Genomic DNA, 23,451 nt, shown 5'->3' with positions numbered 1-23,451 from the left:
GAGAGAGAGGAGAGGAGAGGAGAGGAGAGTTGACTTCGCCTAAAGAGGTTTTTTTTTTTTTAAAGGTTTTACCAGAAAAAGTGCAACACGTTGGTGGTTTTAAAGTGTACTGCTACCCAAAAGGCCAACACAGTGACTGAATGCAGCTTGCTAAATGTGCTTGATTTTATTTTAACACGCAATGCATCCTAATTTTCTTTGTGGTGCTTTGCTTTCAAGTGAAAGCTGGGGATTCAGACACCTGGTGAGACTGCAGCAGGTCCCCAGGTGTGCCAGGAAAGAAGAATGTCTACTGTGAAAATAGGCACCAACTCCACTAGACAGATTCAGCTGCATGTAATCCACTGTTCCTTACATACTCTGCCAGAAGGAGGAAAATGAATTGCAATGTAATATTTCTATATCAGGTATTAATTGTTGTTGTTTACAGAACATTTTAAATTTAGATTGATGGTGTTTCTAAAGGTTTCTCCCCGGTATAGTCCACAAGTCCATGTAGAACTATTCACATAGGAAATGATTCCGTTATGTGCTGAGTGAAACAGGGTGTGCAAATTAGGGTGGGGTTTTTTTTTAATTAAAAAGGCTGCTAGCATGGTACTGCTAGGAAAGGATGAGAATGTGGGAGTCACAGAGGATAGACGACTAGTGTTCTCTGATGTTGATGGCAAAAACTACCATTTGTTTTAAATTAAATTACAAGAACATTCTTAGAGTTGAAAAAAAAGCATTAAGTTTGCCAGGAATCTCAAGGAAAGAATATTTTATGATCATGTAATCAAAGCTTATGTTTTTAATAAAGAAGCATTTTATGTGCTTTGCTTTGTAACTCGAATCTACTCTAATATATTTTTAAATAAATTTTCTTAAATTATTTATAAAAAAGCAAGCTCAAATATAATGAATTCCTGAATGTCATTTCCTAGCCACTGTAGAAGAAAAAGACTGCACGATCCACCTCAGGGCTGGGGAAAGGAAGAGTGCCTTTTCATCTCAACCGAAGACAATTTGGAAGAATATTCCTGGGCAAAAATATTGCAAAATTATTTTAGGCTTAATAAGGAAACGTCTGGTTTTGCAAAACTTAAAGATTTTATTTAAATGTTTATTTAGTTTTCTTTCATAATACTTGTTTTTTTTATATACATAAAAATTATCACCAATGTGGTATATGTTATTGCTATTGAAGGCCTGTTGGGTACTATCAAATAATATAATAATGATTTAAAATGAAAAATATGTGTTGAAAGGCAATTTTAAAATTCTAAAATGAAATGTAAAGTTCTGAAAATGTAAAATTTTAAGAGTGACTTTCGCCAAAAAAAATAATGAAAAAATCTAAAATTATTTTTTACACAAAATGGGAGGAAGATGAATACTGCAACATCAATTTCTGGTAAAAATGGAAATTCTAGTCACCTCTAGGCAAGATAATTTCCAGTAAAATGAATAACACTTTGGTTTCTCTTTGCCTAACCTTTGAGATTTTCAGTACTACCATGGGAATAATTTGTATTCCAGTCCACACTGCTACAGGAAGGGACTCATAGATTACTTGTGTATCTGTAAGTTATATCTGTGTGAATTTGAGCATAAGGCTTTAGGAACAGAGTAGGGTTTTTAAATGAAAAAGCCACAGTGTGCATGACATAAGCCCGAGAAGGAAGGAAGGCAACCCAAAGGACAAGTTAGAGATTGCCTATGAGTATGTGCTCAGTGCAATTTTTAGAGTGAAGGTGGGGGCTAAGAATTAGGCTGGGAAAGAAGAGTGAACATCAGAGTCAAGGTGAAACCACGCCCAGTGCTTTGCAGAAAAGGACAAAGAATCTGGATTAGATGGGGAACTGGATAAGAGAGTAACGACAACGGGACAACGGTGAGGATAAACTGAGTATCTTAGTAAAACCCCAAGCATTCCCCATCACTTCTGTCACTTGTGGAGGAATCTGTTTGACTTCCTTGATGGAGAATTTGAAAATTGGCATTGGAGGATGGTCGGATTAACGTTCTGACTGCCAGGAGACCGTAGCTTTCTCCTCCCTCGTCCAGGGAGAGCTCAGCATCTCTGCTTCTGTAGACAAGGGAATGTCATAGTGAATTACCTTCCCACCATTTATGCCTGGGGGTTATGAAAGAACAGGTTTGGATCCCTGTAGCACTGCTACCATTAGCAGTGTGGTAGTGTCTGATGCCGCTAAGTTTAGTTAGAGACTCACAGAAAGAATGAGCTAGCTTTTTAATCAGTTATCGAAGATACCTGCCAAATAGGGATTACTGTACAAAGAGAAGATAGGGAGAGAGGAAAAAACCAGAGCCTAACCTTAACATGAGTGGTGACAACTTGCTGAATTTTGATGATTCCCCCTGAAGAAGGGACAAATACTCAGGCTGCCTGTTGGGCAGCTCTTCAGTGGTTCAGAGATCTTCTGATGTATCTGTCACATTTTGAACTGATGCCCTGAGACCTGGGCAACTGGGTAAGCTGGCCTGCCGTGAAAAAAGAGGAAAAGCCCAGAGTGACACCACTGGAAAGTGCTGCTTCATCAGATCGATAGATTCAAAGATGACTAGGTTGTGTAGTTGTATGCAGTTTAAACATTTGTGCAGGGAGTCCACCCGCTCAGACTACTATTGACAGCTACAGATCAATGCTAATTTTTGATCATTTTCAACCTACAAAGACCTCTTGACCCTGTTGCCACCTTAGGGGCACTTCAAGTGGTCAAAAGCAATCACAGTAGGCAGTGTAAAATCATCAGACCCTTGAAGGCTGCGCAGCCTTGCCCGTGCCCAGGAAGAGGACCAAGAGGTAGCGAAGAAGGCAGGCACCTTGCATTATGGATGCCTCTGCCTTTGAACGGCATGAAAGACTATGCTAATTTGTTTCCAGACTTTAAGTGACTTCTGTGCTCATGAATTAAAAAATAAACAAACAAAAAAGGCAATCTGAAGCAAATCTTGACAGATACATTATTCATGACTCATGTTCTCTCGGTTTATGTTTTGAAAAATGTGTTAAAACAAGGTTTTCTTTTAAATAACTTTTATCCTAATTTACAGTTAGAAGAGTGGAATTAGCCGAGGAATTTATTTGTTGCTGTTAACAGCTTGTGCTGCGTGAAGTGCAGTGCGTCAAGCATTTTACACAGCAAAAACAAAGGCACGGTCCTGCCTGGAGTAGCGGTGGTGCTGCCAGTGTTGCTCAAGGGAAGGGGACGGGGCTGCCAAAAGCAAGGGCCGTGTCAAAGGCTGAGCTCTGGGCTGCGGTGCGGGGATCAGACCACGGTGGCTCATCACAGCTTGCCTCAGGTGTCCGTTTCTCTAGTGTTTACATTGAAAGGACGGGCCTTATAGGAGGAATGTGAGAGTGCACACATTTAAATGTTTGCTGGATTATTCATAATTTAATGACTGAATGAGTGAGAATGTTTCGCAGTAGGAGACGGAGAAAGGAGGGCATGGGCTTGTAGTCCCTCAGATTTCATGGTCAGTCAGCCTACGAACATCTTAATGTTTGCATTAAAATTTTATTTTGTTGGTTTGCTTTTAATGGTGAATGAAATCTGAACTGTTAGCAGTGTGTAAACATAGGCTATGTGAGTTCATGGCTTTGCAGACAAAGACTGGGAGAATATTCCAGGCAATGATTTTGATCCTGCACCTGTTTAAGGCTGTGTCGTTGTCTGCTGAAGCCAAAGGTTATAGTGCTATCCTTTGCAAGGTGTATTTTGCTATTCATATTTGACCATTCCAGCAGGACAGTATTTCTAGGCCAAAAATGTCATGGGAGGACATAAAGTAATTCTTAAAATGAATCACTGAGGCTGCCATCCATCCTCTTTTCAGCATCAGCCTTTGAGCTGAGCAAATTCATAAATGGCAACGGCAGCAGTGCAGGGGGAGAAAACGTGGCTCCGTATTCTGGGAGTACGTCCCCTGAGCTTACTTCAAAACCAAACCAAACAAAAATACATGTAAACCATTTGCTCTTCAAGAAGTATCTGTAGGAGCCAGGGATAAAAGTCATCCCTGGAAGGAATGGTTTAGCAGTCTCCAGAGAACATGATGAACTGCAGGCAAGGAAATCCCTCCATCCTTGTTTCATTTCAAAGTGTGGTGAGGATTGTAAAGAATTAAATCTTGGGGTTTAGGGGGAAAATGGTAGAGGGTGATGAAAAATATGCCAGTTTTCTGGTTAAAAAAAGAAATCAAGTGTTTTGTAGCATTGCTGTCACAAAAGCCCACCCTGATGATGCAGCCCATTAGAAAGCAGAGCCATTGCTTTTTGTACGATGTTTGTAATAATGTGTTTGTACCTTTGGAGAGCCTCTGTGTTTGGGGCAGTAATTTAATGCTGTGTGCTCCCTTCCTCCCATCCCCACCCCCAAACCATAGAATGTAAATTTTAGGCTTTTAAAAGTTCTGTTTTGAAAACCTAATAGATAACTGTCCTCATAAAAACTATTAATACGGACTACATCCAATTGTAAAGCTAATTTTAATCATGTTTTGTGCCAACATAATTTCTGATGCCAGATTTTTATGCTAAGCATGAACTTTAATTTGAGCTCTGTTCTTTAACCTGCAGTTCATAATTTTGCATTCGGCTGTATAGGTTTTTGGCTATGGCAGTTTGAACGCTTCCACTTTCAAGGATCTAAGCCATAAATGTTTATTAAAAGAATCTATAATGAAATCAGTTTTGTTATTTTTTTAATGGCTGCCTTGAGTATGTTGGATGCCTGAACGCACATTGTTAATCATTAAGTACTCATGTTACAAAAAGTGTTTGATAGTATTGCCATCTAGGGGCTGAACTAAATTCTCCATACTGAAATAAACTGTAATTGAACAGGTGCTGCTATTGACAATATACATATGTTTTTGCTTTATAGCCCACATGCTTTCCATGTTTCTTATGACAAAAGATATCTCTAGATGTCCCACAGCAGCCAGAGCTTTTTTATATATAATCTGTTCGAGGTGATTGCTATTTGCATTTGAGCTTATGCTTTTTTGGCAGTGATGACCGGGAATTCCTAACAAAGAATTATACTTTTCTGCATTATTAATCTTGCTAGTGTTTGCCCTGTTTAACAGAAAAAGGAATCATTTATCAGAAAAGTATGTTTATAATCTGTACTTGTGGCATCTTCAGATTTAATATTCATAATGGTCATTCAAATGCTGTGCTATATTTATCTAAAAGACTAACTCATTGTTGTGAGGAAATAACTATTTAAATATTTATGATCTAACTTTTAATATTTAAAAAAAGAAATTAATATTTCTTTAAAATTTGTTTCTGAGTCTGATAGCTTAACAACTGTTTAAATATTAAACGATTGGAAGTGTTAGCATTTAACAACTTAATATGACTTACTGAAACAGGGAAATTGACTTCAGCTGTTTCTGCCACATGAAGGAAACTGAATTCCCGCACTCCCCTTCTTGAGATCTATATAATTAATGCAAAAGCACAGCTAAAAATGAGATTAAATATATCGGTGATCAGCTGAACTCCTTTCTTCCTCGCTCTTCTGATGAGACAAATCTGAACAGTTGTCTCCTACTGAAACGTGTTACTCCTGTTCTTTGTTAGCCACTGTATCTTTTGAGAGCATTCAAAATGATACTACGGCTGTATCGCCTTCCTGCCTAGATCTGGGTTTGTGCTGAGGCTCACTTTGCCTCATATCCGAGCGGTTTCAGGTCTGTATCAGACGCTGTTTGGGGTAAGCTGGATAAAGCCGTGAGCCGCGATGCCAGTGGCCCCTTCTGGCCATGGCTGACGTCCCTCGGCCTGCACCCACCCGCATGCCCCTGTGCTGGGCTGCGGTCTGGCGTGGTGGCAGGCCAGCCCCAGCCCTTCCAGCCCTGGCAGCGCCCGGTGGGACTCACGAACAGCCGTGCTCCTCCTAGCCTCCCTCCGCCAGCGTGAGGCGAGGGTCTGGCGCCAGGGAGGGTCTAGCCAGCTTGCCTGTGTCCCCATCAGCAGCATGGCCGCTTCCTCCAACCTGGAGAAACGGGGAGGTTCTTGTAAGGCAGCAGGTTGCCCCACAATTGTCTTACCTTGTGAATTTATCTCAAGCGACAGCTTTACAAAGCAGGAACATAGAAACCAGTTTACTCTCTCCTCCCCCGCCCCCCCCCCCCCCCCGAGCTTTTAAGGAGTTTGTTTTCAGTAAGGAAATGAAACTGTGCTCTTGGAAACACTGTTGTCTATCCCGATTACAATGCTCTAAGTAGCTAGACCAGGACAGCATGCCTATCAAATGTCACGTCTACACACGAGGTGTGTAAGGATTCTGTAGAGGCAGGCATCACCCATAGACCAGAGGTTTTTACATGTGCTTGAATCCTTCAGAGTACCAGGCACTCTCATCCTCACTGAGCAAAGCTCAGACACATGCTGAACAAACTGTAAGTTTGCTAGCTGAGATTTGGACTGTGCAGGACTCCCCAGGAGTCAGCTCCAAAGGCTCTACCATAATGACAGATATTTTTTAAAAGCCTAAGAGTTTGTTTTTGAGGTTCAGCTATAGAAACCCACCAAAAAATCCTGGTAACTAGATGGGGTAGTCTGCAAAGCGGTCAGAAGCGACGCAAAGCCGAGACCTCATTTTCCAAGTGACATAAACTACAGATGCTGATTACTTTTTTAACTAACTCAAACATCTGTATTCTTGCTTCAGGGAACAAAGCATCAGGCTCATTTATTTGGATTGAAACCTTTCACAACATATCATATTCATGTCGTAGCTGTAAACAATGCCGGGCAGGTTTCAAGCCCCTGGACATCTGTGCGCACATTGGAAGCTTCACCCAGTGGCCTGAGCAACTTCACTGTGGAAAAGAAAGAAAATGGCAGGGCTCTGCTGCTAAAATGGTCAGAGCCCTCCCAACCCAGTGGCGTGATTAAGGTAATCTTCATCTTGACACTTCACTTGATTCAAAAAAGAGAAGGGAAATGCTGGATATCAAATTAAAACATTTTTGCTGAAAAGGACTCAATCAAATGCATTATACTTTAAAATAAGACAGGAGTCCTATGTAAGCACAAGGCACTCTGTGAGCGCTCACTGCTTGGAGTTATATTAAAATGAGTATTAACACTGCTGTGCTACCCCATGACTGTAAATGTTCATTTACAGTAAACCAAATTGTTCATTTAATGTATAGAAAGCTACGCATGAAAGCTCATAATCTTACTTGGCGTACATTAGACATCGCCAAAATGTGTTTCTAGAAAACCTGGGTTTGACAGAATATTGTTCTGAAGTTTGGGACTTCTTTTAGCTCAATGGTTTCAACTGAGTGTAAACCTTTACCTGCAAGGTTTGCAACTAGAGGGGTTTATTTGGAGGTTTTTTCTTAAGTGATTTTCTCTAGAGTTAGTCTGTGAGAAGCTTTGTGCTAGCCCGTGAGAGCCTCACAATGAAACTTGATAACAAATAAATATAATGAAAACTGTCACTATGTGATTTATTACTGCATCCAAAATGAAAAAAATCATGAAAATTGGATCAAAACATTCCTTTTGTATCAATGATCTGTTTGTGTGCTGATTGTTGCTACTAAGGAAGTAAGTTTCTGAATCATTGGTTAATAGTCCTTACTCTATTGCAAAGATTAAGGTGCCTCATCCACTGGTTATTGACAAAAATCGTTGATTTTTTTTTTTTTTTCTCCTTTATCCTGGCTTCTGTCCTTTCTTCCCTCCCTGCCTTTTTTTTCTTTTTCTTTCTTTCTTTATTCACCAGACTTACAATATTTTCAGCGATGACAACCTGGAGTACAGTGGTTTATCTCGCCAGTTCCTCTTCAGGCGCCTTGAGCCGTATACTCTTTATACCCTCGTGCTGGAGGCTTGCAATGCAGCAGGCTGCACTCGTTCTTTGCCCCAGCCAGTCCAAACAGATGAAGCACCCCCAACGTCTCAGATGGCACCTGTAATCCAGGCATTGAACGCTACCAACGTTGAACTGAGCTGGTTGCAGCCAATTAACCCAAATGGAAAAATAGTTCGCTATGAAGTTATTCACAGATGCACAAAAGAAAATGCTGCAGGGTACAGAGCAACAACAGAAGACGAGAAAATTGTTTTCACAGAATATAACACTGAAAGTAACACATTCATATATAATGATAGAGGTTTACAGCCATGGACAAGGTATGAATATAAAATACGCACCTGGAATGCAGCAGGCTATGCTGACAGCTCCTGGACAGTGGCAAAGACCAGTCAAACTGGCCCAAAAGGTCTCGCTGCCCCCAGGTTATCCTTGGTGTCAGTTAACCCCCGTAAAGTGCTCATCTCGTGGGCAGCCCCGGCCCAGCCCAATGGTATTCTTCAGTCCTACAGACTGCTAAAAAACGATGTTCTCTATCCTTTCAGCTTCGATGCCGCTACTTTCAACTACACGGATGAAGACTTACTGCCCTATTCGATGTACAGTTATGCGATAGTTGCCTGTACGATGGGAGGCTGCTCTACCAGTGAACCAGCTGCAATACAGACGCTGGAAGCAGCTCCTGCCTTAGTGGATCCACCATCTCTGCAGGCTGTTAGTGCCACTCAAATTAATGCATCTTGGGCACCTCCCCAAATACAAAATGGAGATATCACCAAGTACATATTGAAATTAAACAATGAAGAGTATTATCCTGGCAAAAGTTTGCAAATGTTTGTTTCTAATCTACAGCCTTACACGCAGTATGATTTTGCATTGGTTGCCTGTACTGCGGGGGGCTGCACATCTAGCACATCCCAGTCAGTGATGACCATGGAGGCCCCACCGTCAAATATGGAAGCTCCCAGGCTGCTTGTCATGGGCTCAGAATCAATTGAAATCACATGGAAACTTCCAGCTAACCCCAATGGTAAAATCACAAGCTACGAGCTAAGGAGGGATGGTGTTCTTGTTTACTCAGGTCTGGAAACTCGGTATCTTGATTTCACCCTAATGCCAGGCATGGAGTACAGCTACATTGTCACTGCCAATAACAGTCAAGGGAGTGTGACCAGCCCCTCAGCTCAGATAAAAACCAACCCCTCTGCTCCGTCTGGGATGTTGCCTCCTAGGTTGCAGGCATGGTCCTCAAAGGAGATTTTGGTGGCCTGGGATCCTCCTATCAAAGTAAATGGTGACATTAGAAATTACACAATCTCGATCCACAAGCCTGCTGAAACAGGAAAGAAAACTGTTGACTTCGATGCATCTCATGTTTCCTTTGTGAGACGGTCATACATAGTGGCAGAACTACAACCCTACAGTAGGTAAGTCTGGAAGACCTCATTTGTTGAATAAATGCTGCAGGGTGGTTCAGTGGGCTGGCAGATAGCTTAACCATCTTGTTTAAACAGATAGTCAAACCCATGGGGTTTTTTTCCTAAAAAGCACATGATAAAACCAGGATTTTTTGATTTATAGTAACACCAGCTATATATCACCTTGATGAAGTGTTCCCTGTGTTCCCCAGGGCTCAGTTTTGGGGCCAGTCTTGTTCAATATCGTTATCAATGATCTGGATGAGGGGATTGAGTGCACTCTCAGTAAGTTTGCAGACAACACCAAGTTGGGCGGGAGTGTTGATCTGCTCAAGGGTAGGAAGGCTCTGCAGAGAGACCTGGACAGGCTGAATCGATGGGCCGAGGCCAACTGTATGAGGTTCAACAAGGCCAAGTGCCGGGTCCTGCACTTTGGCTACAACAACCCCATGCAGCGCTACAGGCTTGGGGAAGAGTGGCTGGAAAGCTGCCTGTCGGAAAAGGACCTGGGGATGTTGGTGGACAGCCGGCTGAACATGAGCCGGCAGTGTGCCCAGGCGGCCAAGAAGGCCAATGGCATCCTGGCCTGTATCAGAAATTGTGTGGCCAGCAGGAGTAGGGAAGTGATCGTGCCCCTGTACTCGGCCCTGGTGAGGCCGCACCTCGAATACTGTGTTCAGTTTTGGGCCCCTCACTACAAGAAGGACGTCGAGGTGCTGGAGCGTGTCCAGGGAAGGGCAACGAGGCTGGTGAGGGGTCTGGAGAACAAGTCTTCTGCGGAGCGGCTGAGGGAACTGGGGTTGTTTAGCCTGGAGAAAAGGAGGCTGAGGGGAGACCTCATCGCTCTCTACAACTACCTGAAAGGAGGTTGTAGCGAGGTGGGTGTCGGTCTCTTCTCCCAGGTAACAAGCGATAGGACGAGAGGAAATGGCCTCAAGTTGCGCCAGGGGAGGTTTAGATTGGATGTGAGGAAAAAATTCTTTTCTGAAAGAGTGGTTAAACATTGGAACAGGCTGCCCAGAGAAGTGGTTGAGTCCCCATCCCTGGAGGTATTTAGAAGACATGTAGATGAGGCGCTTAGGGACATGGTTTAGTGGGTGGTGGTGTTGGGTTGACGGTTGGACTCGATGATCTTAGAGGTCTCTTCCAACCTTCATGATTCTATGATTCTAAGTGCATAGGGTTGACTTTGGTTGTAATTAATACAAGGGGCAATTCACTACTCTGCTATAGGCTCCAAAACCTTCAGTCTTGTACTTGCGTATCTTTCGCAAGATGTCTGCATTCAAGAAAAAATAGGGCTTTAGTTGACAAAGTTCAGGGTGGGGAGACCAAAGACCCGTTAGCTAGCCCATTCACAGTGTAGCTAAGCTAAGATTAATGGAGTCACACCAGGAACATGCTCGCAGCCTTGAGTTGAAAACAAGTGACTTGTTTTTAAGTGAAAGCTAAAACTTTGGAGGGGGTACCAGACTCGGCTACAGAAGGAGCACGCTTGATACTGAAGTAACATCTTCCCCACTAATTCTTGATTATTTACCTGACCTTTCCTTATATATTTGTGTAGGCATAATTTGTGTGTGTTACATGGTTGATAAGTCTGTCTACTATCTACATGTAACTAATCTAAATCCAAAGAGAGAAGAGTAATAGAGCTCTCAAATGATATTCAAATCATCTCCAACAATGAATCAACATTTTGATTCATATCATCAAAATCAAAACGATTTTGATCACTTGTCTCCTGCAGATGTTAGCTCTGCTCTGAAAAAAACACCAACAAATGAAAACCCAGAAGACAGCGTTCTCCCTTTTTGCTGTACAAGGCACAGCATATAATCTGTATGTTGATACAAACTGTTTTCATATTAAAAAATGCCAAAGAACAAGAGAAATAAAGAGATCCCCCAGATCTCATGCACAGTCTATATTTGTATTTGCAATGTTTTAATGACTTTGTTCCTGATTTGTGTTCCCGAAGGTATGAAGTACAGCTCCAAGCTTGCACAGAGCTGGGTTGTGCCTCCAGTGAGTGGGCAGCGGTACAGACGCTGGAGGCGCCCCCAGCAGTGCAGCCTGCCCCTCTCATAGAAATACAGACCAGAGCTGGGGGCTTCCAGTCGACTTCTTCCATCCTGTGGACTGGCCCACAGCAGCCAAATGGGAAGATTTTATACTATGAACTTTACAGAAGGCGAACGACTCAAGCCCACGTGAATTTAGACCTCACACTTGTTTACAATGGTTCTTCAACCTCCTTCAAAGATGACAAGTTGCTGCCTTACACAGAATATGAATATCAGGTGGGAACTGAAGCCATTTAGCAGCTCTGATTATGATTTCAGTACACTTTGAGAACCTTACTTTACACTTACAATGAACATACACATCTCATTTCTAATGTTAATAGTATTGTGATAGCTGAATGATTATTGTTAATGTATTTTAAATAGTTGAGAAGCTGAAAATAATTTTGCACAAGCAATAGATTCATTCAGCATTCAATTTTCTTTAGCTTAATCATAAGTGCCTGTGTTTCTTGTATGTTAAATGTTTGTGTACCCTCCAGAGCTTTTGCAAGGCTCTAATGTTATGAGTAGTATGAAATTCTATTTCTTAAAAGGCAGCTTCATTTCATTAGTTTTTCTTTCTTTTTCCATCCTCCCCCAATCTATTATGAATTAATTTTTACTTTATGATCTTAAAGTAGTTTACATCAAGAGGGACTAGGGTTATTTTCTCTTTAAATTAGACATTAGGATCATAAGCAGTTTTCATGGGTGGTTCAAAAGTGACGTTGCTGTTGATGGTTGATGTTACTTCTCAGGCACATAGGTATTTTTACTACTGTTTTTCTTATGAGGCTAAGATAAAGCAAGGAGACCAGTTCTGCCATTCTTTCACTTGTAATTGTTTTCTACATCAAAGTTACAAGTTTTAGCATCTTTTTTTTTATCATACAGTACTAGTGATAATGTACGGCTTTACTTGATTTCAGCCTATGAACTAAGAACTTTGCTCTTTATAACCATCTGAAGTCTCCCAAGTTTTTATGAGTTAGTGGAGTTTAGACCCTCACCAAAAAAACAGCCATGAATTTGTTGTTTCTAAAGTAAGTGGATGTAGAATCGTAGCAGGATGAGGTTGATTGATAGGGCTCCAGTGGCGCAATCGGTTAGCGCGTGGTACTTATATAGCAGTACAAAGCTGAGCAATGCCGAGGTTGTGAGTTCGAGCCTCACCTGGAGCATACAGTTTACAACCTTATTGGCATCACGGAGACGTGGTGGGATGGCTCCTATGATTGGAGTGTTGGAATGGAAGGATGCAGGCTTTTTAGGAAGGACAGGCAGGGGTGTCGCCCTCTATGTCAATGACCAGCTGGAGTGCATGGAGCTCCACCTGGGTATGGATGAGGAGCCAACTGGGTCAGGATTAAAGGGAGGGCAGGGACAGGTGCCATTATGGTGGGGGTCTGCTACAGGCCGCCTGACCAGGAGGAGCGAGCAGATGAGGCCCTCTATAGCCAGATAGGAGCAGCCTCACGTTCACAAGCCCTGGTCCTCATGGGGGACTTCAGCCACCCTGATATCTGTTGGAGGGACAACATGGCAGGGCACAAGCAATCCAGGAGGTTCCTGGAATGCATCGATGATAACTTCCTTCTCCAAGTGGTAGAGGAGCCAATGAGGAGAGGTGCTACGCTGGACCTTGTTCTCACCAACAAGGAGGGGCTGGTGGGGAATGTGAAGCTCAAGGGCAGCCTGGGCTGCAGTGACCACGAAATGGTGGAGTTCAAGACCCTTAGGACACCGAGGAGGGCGCGCAGCAAGTTCACTACCCTGGACTTCAGGAGAGCAGACTTTGGCCTCTTCAGGGATCTGCTTGGTAGAGTGCCATGGGACAAAGCTCTGGAGGGAAGAGGGGCCCAAGAAAGCTGGGTAATATTCAAGGCTCACCTCCTCCAAGCTCAGGAGCGATGCATCCCAACAAAGAGGAAGTCAGGCAAAAATGCCAGGAGGTCTGCATGGATGAACAAGGAGCTCCTGGACAAACTCAAACACAAAAAGGAAGCCTACAGAGGGTGGAAGCAAGGACAGGTAGCCTGGGAGGAATACAGAGATATTGTCTGAGCAGCCAGGGATCAGGTTAGGAAAGCTAAAGCCCTGATAGAATTAAATCTGGCCAGGGACATCAAGGGCAACAAGAAAAGATTCTATAGGTACGTTGGGGATAAAAGAAAGACAAGGGAAAATGTGGGCCCTCTCTAGAAGGAAACAGGAGACCTGGTTACCCGGGATATGGAGAAGGCAGAGGTACTCAATGACTTTTTTGCCTGGGTCTTCACCGGCAAGTGCTCAAGCCTCACCGCCCAAGCCGCAGAAGGCAAAGGCGGGGACTGGGAGAATGAAGAGCCGCCCACTGTGGGAGAACATCAGGTTCTAGACCATCTAAGGGACCTGAAGGTGCACAAGTCCCTGGGACCCGATGAGATCCATCTGCGGGTCCTGAAGGAACTGGCGGATGAAGTTGCTAAGCCACTATCCATCGTATTTGAGAAGTCTTGGCAGTCCAGTGAAGTTCCCACTGACTGGAAAAGGACCTGGACATCACACCCATTTTTAAAAAGGGAAAAAAGGAAGACCCGGGGAACTACAGGCCAGTCAGCCTCACCTCTGTGCCTGGGAAGATCCTCCTGGAAGTTATGCTAAGGCATGTGGAAGACAGGGAGGTGATTCGAGACAGCCAGCGTGGCTTCACTAAGGGCAAGTCCTGCCTGACTAACCGAGTGGCCTTCTATGATGGAGTGACTACATCAGTGGACACGGGAAGGGCTACAGATGTCATCTATTTGGACCTCTGTAAGGCCTTTGACATGGTCCCCCACAACATCCTTCTCTCTAAACTGGAGAGGTACGGATTTGATGGGTGGACTGTCCGGTGGGTGAGGAATTGGTTAGACGGATGCATCCAGAGGGTAGCGGTCAATGGCTCAATGTCCAGATGGAGATTGCTGACGAGTGGCGTCCTGCAGGGGTCCGTATTGGGACCAGTACTGTTTAATATCTTCATCAATGACATAGACAGTGGGATCGAGTGCACCCTCAGCAAGTTTGCAGATGACACCAAGCTGAGTGGTGCAGTCGACACGCCAGAGGGACGGGATGCCATCCAGAGGGACCTGGACAAGCTCAAGAAGCGGGCCCGTGTGAACCTCATGAGGTTCAACAAGGCCAAGGGCAAGGTCCTGCACCTGGGTTGGGGCAACCCCCGGTATCAGTACAGGCTGGGGGATGAAGGGATTGAGAGCAGCCCTGCCGAGAAGGACTTGGGGGTACTGGTGGATGAAAAGCTGGACATGAGCCGGCAATGTGTGCTTGCAGCCCAGAAGGCCAGTCGTATCCCGGGCTGCATCAAAAGAAGCGTGGCCAGCAGGTCAAGGGAGGTGATTCTGCCCCTCTGCTCTGCTCTGGTGAGACCCCACCTGGAGCAGTGCGTCCAGCTCTGGAGTCCTCAGCATAAGAAAGACACGGACCTGTTGGAGCGGGTCCAGAGGAGGGCCACAAAAATGATCGGGGGGATGGAACCCCTCTGCTATGAAGAAAGGCTGAGAGAGTTGGGATTGTTCAGCCTAGAGAAGAGAAGGCTTCGGGGAGACCTTATTGCAGCCTATCAGTATTTAAAGGGGGCTTATAAAAAAGAAGGCGGCAAACTTTTTAGCAGGGCCTGTTGCGACAGGACAAGGGGGAATGGCTTTAAACTAAAGGGGGGTAGATTGAGACTAGATATAAGGAAGAAATTTTTTACGCTGAGGGTGGTGAAACACTGGTACAGGTTGCCCAGAGAGGTGGTGGATGCCCCATCCCTGGAAACATTCAAGGTCAGGTTGGACGGGGCTCTGAGCAACCTGATCTAGTTGAAGATGTCCCTGCCCACGGCAGGGGGGTTGGACTAGATGACCTTTAGAGGTCCCTTCCAACCCAAACTATTCTATGATTCTATGATTTTTGAAGATGATGTTGTCTATGAATAGGCACGTTTACTTGCCACTGAACAGGATACCAGTAAGCCTCACTACTGATTCTGTATGCAATATTTGTACACATGATATATCTTGAAGATGAGTTTGGCAATGCTCAAAAGTCTTTACATTTGTCCTAAAAAAAAAAAAATATTGTTCAAGCATGGTTTTCTTTTGATGTATATGAAACACAGGGCTCCTGCAAGGTGGTGGCAATCTTTCTTTTACAGGCTCATTTGCTTTATAGGATCACAAGATAATTCACATTGGAAGGGGTCTCAGGAGGCCATCCAGTCCAACTTCCTGCTCAAAGCAGGGTCACTTAAGAGGTCAGATGAGGTTGTGCAGGGCTTTATCCAGTTGCATCTTGAAAACCTCCAGGGAGGGAGATTGTATAACCTCTCAGGGTAGTCTGCTCCACTGCTTGACTGTCCTCATTGTGAAAAAGTTTTTTTGTTACGTTCAATCTGAACCTCTTTTGCTTTAACTTATACCTGTTTTCTCTTGTCCCCTCTCACCACGTACCATTGTGAGGAACCTGAACCCACCTTCTTGTTAGCCTGTAGGTAGGTGCTGGGGGACTGCAATCAAGTCCCTCCAAAGCCATCTCTTCTCCAGGCTGAACAAGCCCCAGTCCCACAGCTTCTCCTCATAGGCCAAGTTCTCCAACCCCCTGATTACCTTGGTGGCCCTCCGCTGAACCTGCTCCAATTTATCAATATCTTTCTTGTATTTGGGGGCCAAAATGGAACAAATGCTAAGTAAAGGCATGTAATCACTTCCTTTAATTGTCTGGCTATGCTCCTGTTAAACAGCTCAAGATGCCGTTGGCCATCTTTGCTGCCAGATTACACTGCTGGCTCATGTTCAGCTTTCTATCTACTAAGACCTCTAGGTCCCTTCCAGCAGAGGTGCACACTAACTGGTCAGTCCCTACCCTCTAATGCTGCAAGGATTTACAGCATTAAAGGAGCTTGTAAAAGGAGCAATTTGTCTTGCTGAAATTCATAAAGCTCCTGATGACCCATTCCTCTAGGTCCTTCTGAATGGCAGACCTGCCCTTCAACATATCAACTGGTCCACTCCAGTTTGGTGTCATCCACAAGTTTGATGAGAGTGCACTGTACAGATCAGGTTCTTTGGTAGCTCTGCTCCACTGCTACTGTTGTGTTCTTTTTGGTAGCCAGAAACCATGAAGAATTAATTCTAAAAAGTTGCTTTATCACATTAGTCTATCCAGCTGGTATATGTACATGTGTAATAGACTCACCGAGTCATGTAGGTTGGAAGGGACATCCAGAAGGCATCTAGCCTAACTCCCTACTTGAAGCAGGTCCAGTTAGACCAGGCTGCTCAGGGCTGTGTCCAGTTGAGTTTTGGATCAATTTCTCCATCCTTGCATCTACAAGGATGGAGATTGTACAGCCTGTGTGGGCACCCCGTTCCAATTTCTAACTATATATCTCTTCCTTTTTTGCATCTAATTCTCTTGTTTCAACTTGTGTCCCTTGCCTCTTGCTCCATTACTGTCAGAGTCCCGGGGACTGGAGGGAGGAGTGCAGTGGCTTTCTTCATAAATCAGTTCCAGCAGCTCTAATTTGGGTAAGAAAAGGATTCTGAAGGAACAATTATAAAACTATTGAAAAGAGAGCCTAGGATGCTACTAGAAAAGTGTAGTCAGTAGTATTCACAAAGCCCTTCTTCTCTGCTTGACAGTCACAAACCTCTTCTTTTCCTTTAGACGTCTCTGGATTGCCAGCATGTCTGTAAGGTAACAGCCAGTGTGAAAAGTGTGTCTGTTAGCTTTGTGCTGAAGGAAATGACGAGCATCTGTGAGGGACTGCCTCTTATTGCTGATTGCAGGTCCATGTTACCTGATTTCCTTCAGTGACTTAATGACGTCTTCTTGAACCTAGCAGTAGAGGAGATGCTACAATAGCAATTTTTCCAAAGCAAAAATGATAATTACTCAAAGCCTGAAAATTTATTGCACTTTAAATATATGAGGATATATTTTCCAGTTGTCACTTCTCTTGTGACAAGAGCTGTTAAACCTTTCCTGGAAACAGCATGCTTTAGGATGAGCTGTTTGTGTTTTAAGTCCTACTATGTACAAATATTAAGGTTTCCATTTCTTTGTCCCAGCTTTCCTTTCATGCCTGTGTAGGGCCCACCTGTTGGCCAGAACAGTGTGAAGTCTGCTCTCCATTTAGTGTAGTTTCCTTATAGCAGAACTGTTGTTAGACCAGATCTCCTTGCTACTTTGGACAGGATCTGTGAAGAATGTGAATTCAAGTGCAGACGGGGCTGAGTAGATAGCAAGCATTGTAGCAGACCCAAGCCCTACTTACTAGTTAGCAATCTTTCTTAGATAAAGAAAAACTTCCCAAGTTGGAAGTTGTAGACATTGGCTGTGGGGTATTCTCAGTTGCACCAACTTTCAATTATCTCAGCCAGGAGCTGTTTTTTGGGAAGTTGATACCACAGAGACTTTCTTGAGCCAAAGTTTTTAATGATTTATCAGTGACGGATAACAAAGAAAGCCTCTTGACCAGATTCCTGTGGATGACCATGCTGTGTTCAAGACTTTGCTTTTTATCTTGGTTCTACTCCATAACTGGGCTGAGCTGTTGACTGGGACCCTAAATCAGTTTTGGTTTTTTTCACTGGTGGCCATTTATTTCACCACGAGAGGTTTTTGCATGCATGTGTTTGTCTTCAGCTTATATCACTTGCAGCAGTCCTCTGGGATCTATTCTGAGACCCTCCATTGTTGACAATTTATATCTTGCCTGTGAGACAAGTTATTCATAAGTATAGGGCTTGGCTTTTGCTATTATGCTAATGAAACCCAGATTTATATTTCACTTAAACTGGATATTGATTCTGCTGTCTCTGCATTTGAGGCTTGTTTGCTGGACATAAAACTTTAAATGCAACTGAATTTCCTCCAGCAGAATGCAGATAAAATCAAAGTGCTGTGATGGGACTCTCTCCAGCATTTTTGGAGGTATTGAGATATAGTTCAGTGAACCCTGACAGCTTCTTTGGATCTGAAGTCAGGATTTTGGAGTTTGTTGGGTTTTGGTTTGGGTTGGGTTTTTTTTTGCTGGAAACGTCAGCTGAATATTTAAGGCTTGTAAGACTAGATGCAAAAGTTGCACTTTCAGAAACGATGAAGTGAATTTAGAAGCTCATGCTGGTCAAAGGGACTATGCCCCCTAAATGCTTTTGTCACTGTTGTTCAAGGAAACACTTTTACTTTTGGCCCCCCTTAAAGGGGCCAGATCTGCATAAGCATATTAGCACCTGCTAGTTTTCAGTGGGTTTTTAAGAGGCATTAAGGTGCCTACTGTCTCATACTCAGAAATAATTACTTAGGTCTTTGAAATTCCCTCTATCGGTCTATTCGTACATTTAGATATCTGCATTTTCTAGAGCATCTGGCCTTTCAGGTATTTGTTGGAATGCTGCCTGAGATCCTCAGCTGTATTAAACAGATCCAATTGCATGATGTCCTGAAAAAACCTGACTTAAACAAACTTCATAACTCATGAGGCCTAATGAGTTTGCAAGTATAATCTTTGGATTCCTGGAATATTTCTGAAACAGAGTGTGTAGGCCCTTCTCAGGAATTATTGAGGATGGTGTGCAACGTTACCATATAGCAACCTATAGAGTCAGGCCTGTTTCTCTCAGCTAAGGGAAGGGCCTTTTGAACAGAGACTTGTGGCTATTTAGTGACTATTTATAGTGACTATATTTAGTGCTATTCTGCAAAGCAGAGCTGTCAGAGTATGGTGTGATTTCCATGCAAGTCCAATGTCACTCCTCCACAATTGTGCTTAATTGTGTACTTAAGACTGCTTCTTCAGATTAATGGCTTAATGTCTTCCTGGTTTAGGACACATCCTTATTTCCACTTGGCAGGCACGGAACATGTAAAAGACAGAGAAGTAGGATTGTCCCTTTTCAGAAAGTTTTATGGCTCCCTGCGGAGGTTTATTCTCTGGGAGGACTGTCTGGTGCACCAAGACAGGGTCTGCAGCGCTGAAGCTTTCTGTCTCCAACCGCTGTGGGAGGCACAGCATCCCTCTTGCTTGTGAAGTGTGCTTCTCACGCTCTGGTTACTGCAGCCAAGTGAAGGGTCTAGGAAATACCCTGAGATATACCGGGGGGGAAATATGTTTTGTGTCCTCCATCTTGGACTCTCAAAGAGAAAACAAATCATATTCTGACTTTGGAGAGATAAAGAGAAAAAAAAGGGTGAAAAATCATGAAGATTAAGGAAGGACCAACTACAATGAGCGCAGAATACATCAGCCTTCTTGGTCACTTTTCAGAGATGACAAGCATGACACTTGGTTTACCAGCCAGTCTGTCAAATCATTGGCTGAGTTCTAGTTTGTGCTGCTTAGTTACTGACAAACAGCTCAGTGACTTCTGCAGCTTAAAATGGGGTGAAACTGGTTTTCTGACTGGCCAGTGATGGATAGTCACCCATTTGTAATATCCCTCCTATGTGGCTCCTTTTCATCGTTTTAATTCACCATTTCTTCCCATCTCCCTGACAGAAAGATGCACTACAAAGTAGTGACATAAAATAGAACGTAGTTCTTTCTTGCACTCCCTGCTTGTTATCGCCTCTTCACTTTGTTTGCAAGAGTGTTTTTTCTTGCAAGGTTCGTTGTGCTCCCTGCTTCCAAGTAAAGAGAGTTTTTCATACTACACCTGCATTAGGCTACCGAGCTTGACCTCAGCTTATGAAAAGTAAAGCAGACATAACTGTATTATTTCACTGATGTAATGGCCCTACCTACTCTAAATAGCCTTTTGCAGAACAAGATGCTTCCTTTCCCCTGATAGAGGGTACACAGTAGGGAGAAGGGCCATTTGAAACCACGCGTTTTCTTTCATTAAGCCCCACTTCAGGCACTATGTTTCTGTTGTCAACACCATCCTAAATTCAAGTGCATAAACAGTGCATTGATGCAACAAACTTTGATTTTTGTTCATTAAACTGAATACAGATATTAGACTGGATTTGTTGGCTTCCAAAATAACCAGCAAGACTGTTAAAGCACCACTCTTGCAAGACCCTTCTCGGTAAATTGTGATTCTGACATATTCAAAACCATGGCAAGCTATCCTTTAAAAAGACATTAATGTGAGTACCAGGGGAAAATATACTCCAGGGCTGTAGATGACTTGATATGATTTCCTTGATTGTATCTTTTTATTTATGAGGCATAATTTATGACTGCTGAAAAGCAAACTAAAATGAGTGATGACTAACTACAGCCAAAGTAATAAATCAGAAGCGGAGAAAGAAGTGGTGATTTTGATCGAATCTATTGAATTAGCTGTTGCCCTTAGCCATTACAGGTATTGGAAAGACCTTTTAATATCTGCTTCTCTCTCTCATGGGAACTTGGTAACTATCTCATTATATACCCATAGGAAACAAATGATTTCATTTTCTACCTTTTAGAGTTAAACCTGTTTACATCTCTCATTAATTGCTGGTGTTATACTATGTTATATGAAATGAGCTTCCTTTAGAATTTGGTGATTTTGTTTGATTCCCAAAGTGTTTGCCTGTTGTCTTTCCCTTTCCCTTCCCCAGAATGGGTTCAGTACTTTTATTATTAGCATTTGAACAGTGGAGATGAATAGCAATGTTAAGAGGCTCAAATTATCACAGTGCTAGAAGCCTGGACCTAAAATCTATCCCGTTACATGTTTATGGCCTCCCTAAGGATGCTAACTGAATGTTGAACAGGGAAAAGTATGGATCTGAGGGCGGGCAATCAGAAAGCACACATTTGTTTACTACCTTTTTGTATCTCTGGTCATGAGTGGATGTGATACTTTCTTTCCCTTGCCTTTGCTCTGTCCCCCATAGACTGCAACCACTTTTGAAACTTTCTACTTTGCTAATACCTGCCTGACACTGCAGTGCCCAGATGTGAATACATTATCCTAATGCTGAATGCTAGGCTTTGGTAGACAAGCTTTGTGCTCTGAGCTGTGCTGACGTTGCATAAGTAACTCCAAATTACCCAAGCTGCACGCCGATCAGTTCTGATGAGAAGAAAGACTTGTGAAGGGTGTTGCAACTGATGGTGAGAGGGAGCTGCTCTGGTTTCTCTGATTTTAACCAGCCAAGATTATGGTCTCTTCAATTTTCTTGCAGACTGCTGTTTGAACACAAGTAAAAATTGGGTGGTGTGCTTCTGAACTCACTGATGTCGTACCTTATATACCCCTAAAATGTCTTGCTATCTTGGAAAAGAATTACACTGTGAAAACTCTGCATTTATGTAAGTGTAGGGTTAGAAATTGAACAAATCTAAGTCAAGAAATCCAAAGCAAAGTCCCAAAGTAGTGCTGTGTCTTTGCAACCTCCATGAAACAACTCTAGAAAGGGAAGAGTTGTACGAACTCCTCTCTGCTACCGTTTGTCTCTCCTGGCATGTACTGAGTAGTGCCAGCATTGAGTCCTTTTTGGAAAGGCCAGCAATCACAGGTGTGTGCAGTTCATGGACACCCTAAGGGCAGAGATCCTTACACACAGGAGTAAAGAGTTATGTGCATGTGTGAAAGGGGTGGCTTGGTCTGACCTTGTGGTTCCCCAGAACCTACAGCACTACCTAACTGCCCTACAGCTCTAAGCAGTGCTCAAAGCCAAAGGTAGGTAGTGATTTACTAATGAGACTTTTTTTAAGGCAAAAGGCTGTTTTCTGAGTGCCTGCAGGAGCTCAGTGCAAGCTGCCGCCACATACAGAGCTGAGATCCTGTCCCTCAGAGGGGCAACTGTGAGGGACTGCAGATTAACTAACTGCAGTGTGAAGCAGTATGATGCACAGTGCCTGTAGGACGTGGTGGGAGCCAGGAGTCCCTGCTGGTCTGTAGTCAGCTGTTTGGCTTGCTCTCCTTTCTGCTGATTTCCTGCAAGCAGGAAGGGTGAGCAGCATCTGGCCTCCATGCAAAGCAGAGGATCCCACGTCTCCTTGACCTGGGAAGTCAGCAGGAGCTCAGGTCTGCTGCCTTCAGACAGGCAAGCTACCGCCAGCCAGTCCACCCTTCTGCCTGCTGCTGCCTTGCCACGCTTCAGCAGAAGTGAACGAGATCTCTCCAGTGAGGGAGAGTTTCTCATTCTCCATAGGCTGTCAGCTGCCTGAGGCTCCCCTTTGCAGGAGTGGGGAGGATTCCCACTTGGGGACTTCCCGGTTGGTCCCTGTGTTTGCAGCCGTAATACCTGTCACATTGTTTGAGCCAGGTCTGAGATGCGAGTGTTGTGCGCTGGCAGGCGTTAGTGCACGCACATCGTCCTCTGCCAAACCGCTGCTCAGTCAGCCATGGTTGTGCTTCTTCACGTAATCGGAGTCATGAGATCAAGGGATTGTTTTTATTATTTTGGGGAACTTTTGGCCACACACTGTGTTTTCTGCCTTAATCCTGGACTATCTTTGTCCTTTGAGGGGGGTTAATTTGAGTGCTTTATTTTGGCAGCTTCTTCACCTTCCCTTTTTCATCACAGCGAGGCCACAGTGCTCGCCTAGTTTATCATTGCTTTTCTTCTTCTAGTGCCTTTCTTGCGCTGCAGCATTGGAGGAGCTGTGGAAGCATATATCCAGCTGTTTCCCTCAGTTCCCAGTAGTACCTCCTGTATGGAGTAAATACCTTCACATATGATCTCGATTTGATGAAAGAAAAGCTTCTTTTTTAGTTTAAAACATAGCTTCCTCCATAAGGACCTGGGGTTTTAAGAGTGTTGCAGCAGATGAACCTGTGTGGCTCAGGGATGGAGTAAGTCATCTAATGGGCTTCTTCCACTGTCAGCATCTACAATACCATGATTTTTTTGCATCTACTCCCGAGGGCCATTGTGATTTTGTTGCCCTTTATGGAAGGAGTCGTTACTCAGCTTTACTAAGCTTGAACAGGCTGGGCTCACGTGGTAAGGCTGTGACCATCTTCTCAGCACTTCCCTTCCCGCTCCTCATAGGTTTTGCCGCCTCTTGCTGTGCTGATGAACCTTGAGGTTGTCCTGTGATCATTTTGAAGCGACAGCTGATCACCGGTTTCTTCCAGGAGCAGAGATCTGTGAAGGCTCATTTATGATGGAAAAAAACAAGCTTAGTTACCTTTAACT

At 43.7% G+C, this 23,451-nt stretch overlaps 1 protein-coding gene and 1 non-coding gene across 2 annotated transcripts in view; both read left to right on the top strand.

Annotated features, from left to right (window-relative positions):
* The window catches only part of USH2A (usherin), a 405,495-nt gene that overhangs the window by 365,497 nt on the left and 16,547 nt on the right, over nucleotides 1-23,451 (top strand). Inside the window, exons 61-63 of the mRNA XM_076334572.1 lie at nucleotides 6,696-6,923; nucleotides 7,764-9,280; nucleotides 11,253-11,574. Of these exons, the coding sequence (XP_076190687.1) occupies nucleotides 6,696-6,923; nucleotides 7,764-9,280; nucleotides 11,253-11,574 (2,067 nt within the window). The remainder of the gene's footprint in view (nucleotides 1-6,695; nucleotides 6,924-7,763; nucleotides 9,281-11,252; nucleotides 11,575-23,451) is intronic.
* On the top strand, nucleotides 12,428-12,521 carry TRNAI-UAU (transfer RNA isoleucine (anticodon UAU)). Its single transcript has 2 exons — nucleotides 12,428-12,465; nucleotides 12,486-12,521. It is a non-coding gene; the product is annotated as a tRNA-Ile (tRNA).

The sequence above is a fragment of the Aptenodytes patagonicus genome, chromosome 3 (genome assembly GCF_965638725.1).
Source record: "Aptenodytes patagonicus chromosome 3, bAptPat1.pri.cur, whole genome shotgun sequence".
NCBI lineage: Eukaryota > Metazoa > Chordata > Aves > Sphenisciformes > Spheniscidae > Aptenodytes > Aptenodytes patagonicus.
The sequence above is the reverse complement of the archived record's forward strand: the minus strand, read 5'-3'. Positions and strand labels throughout refer to the sequence as shown.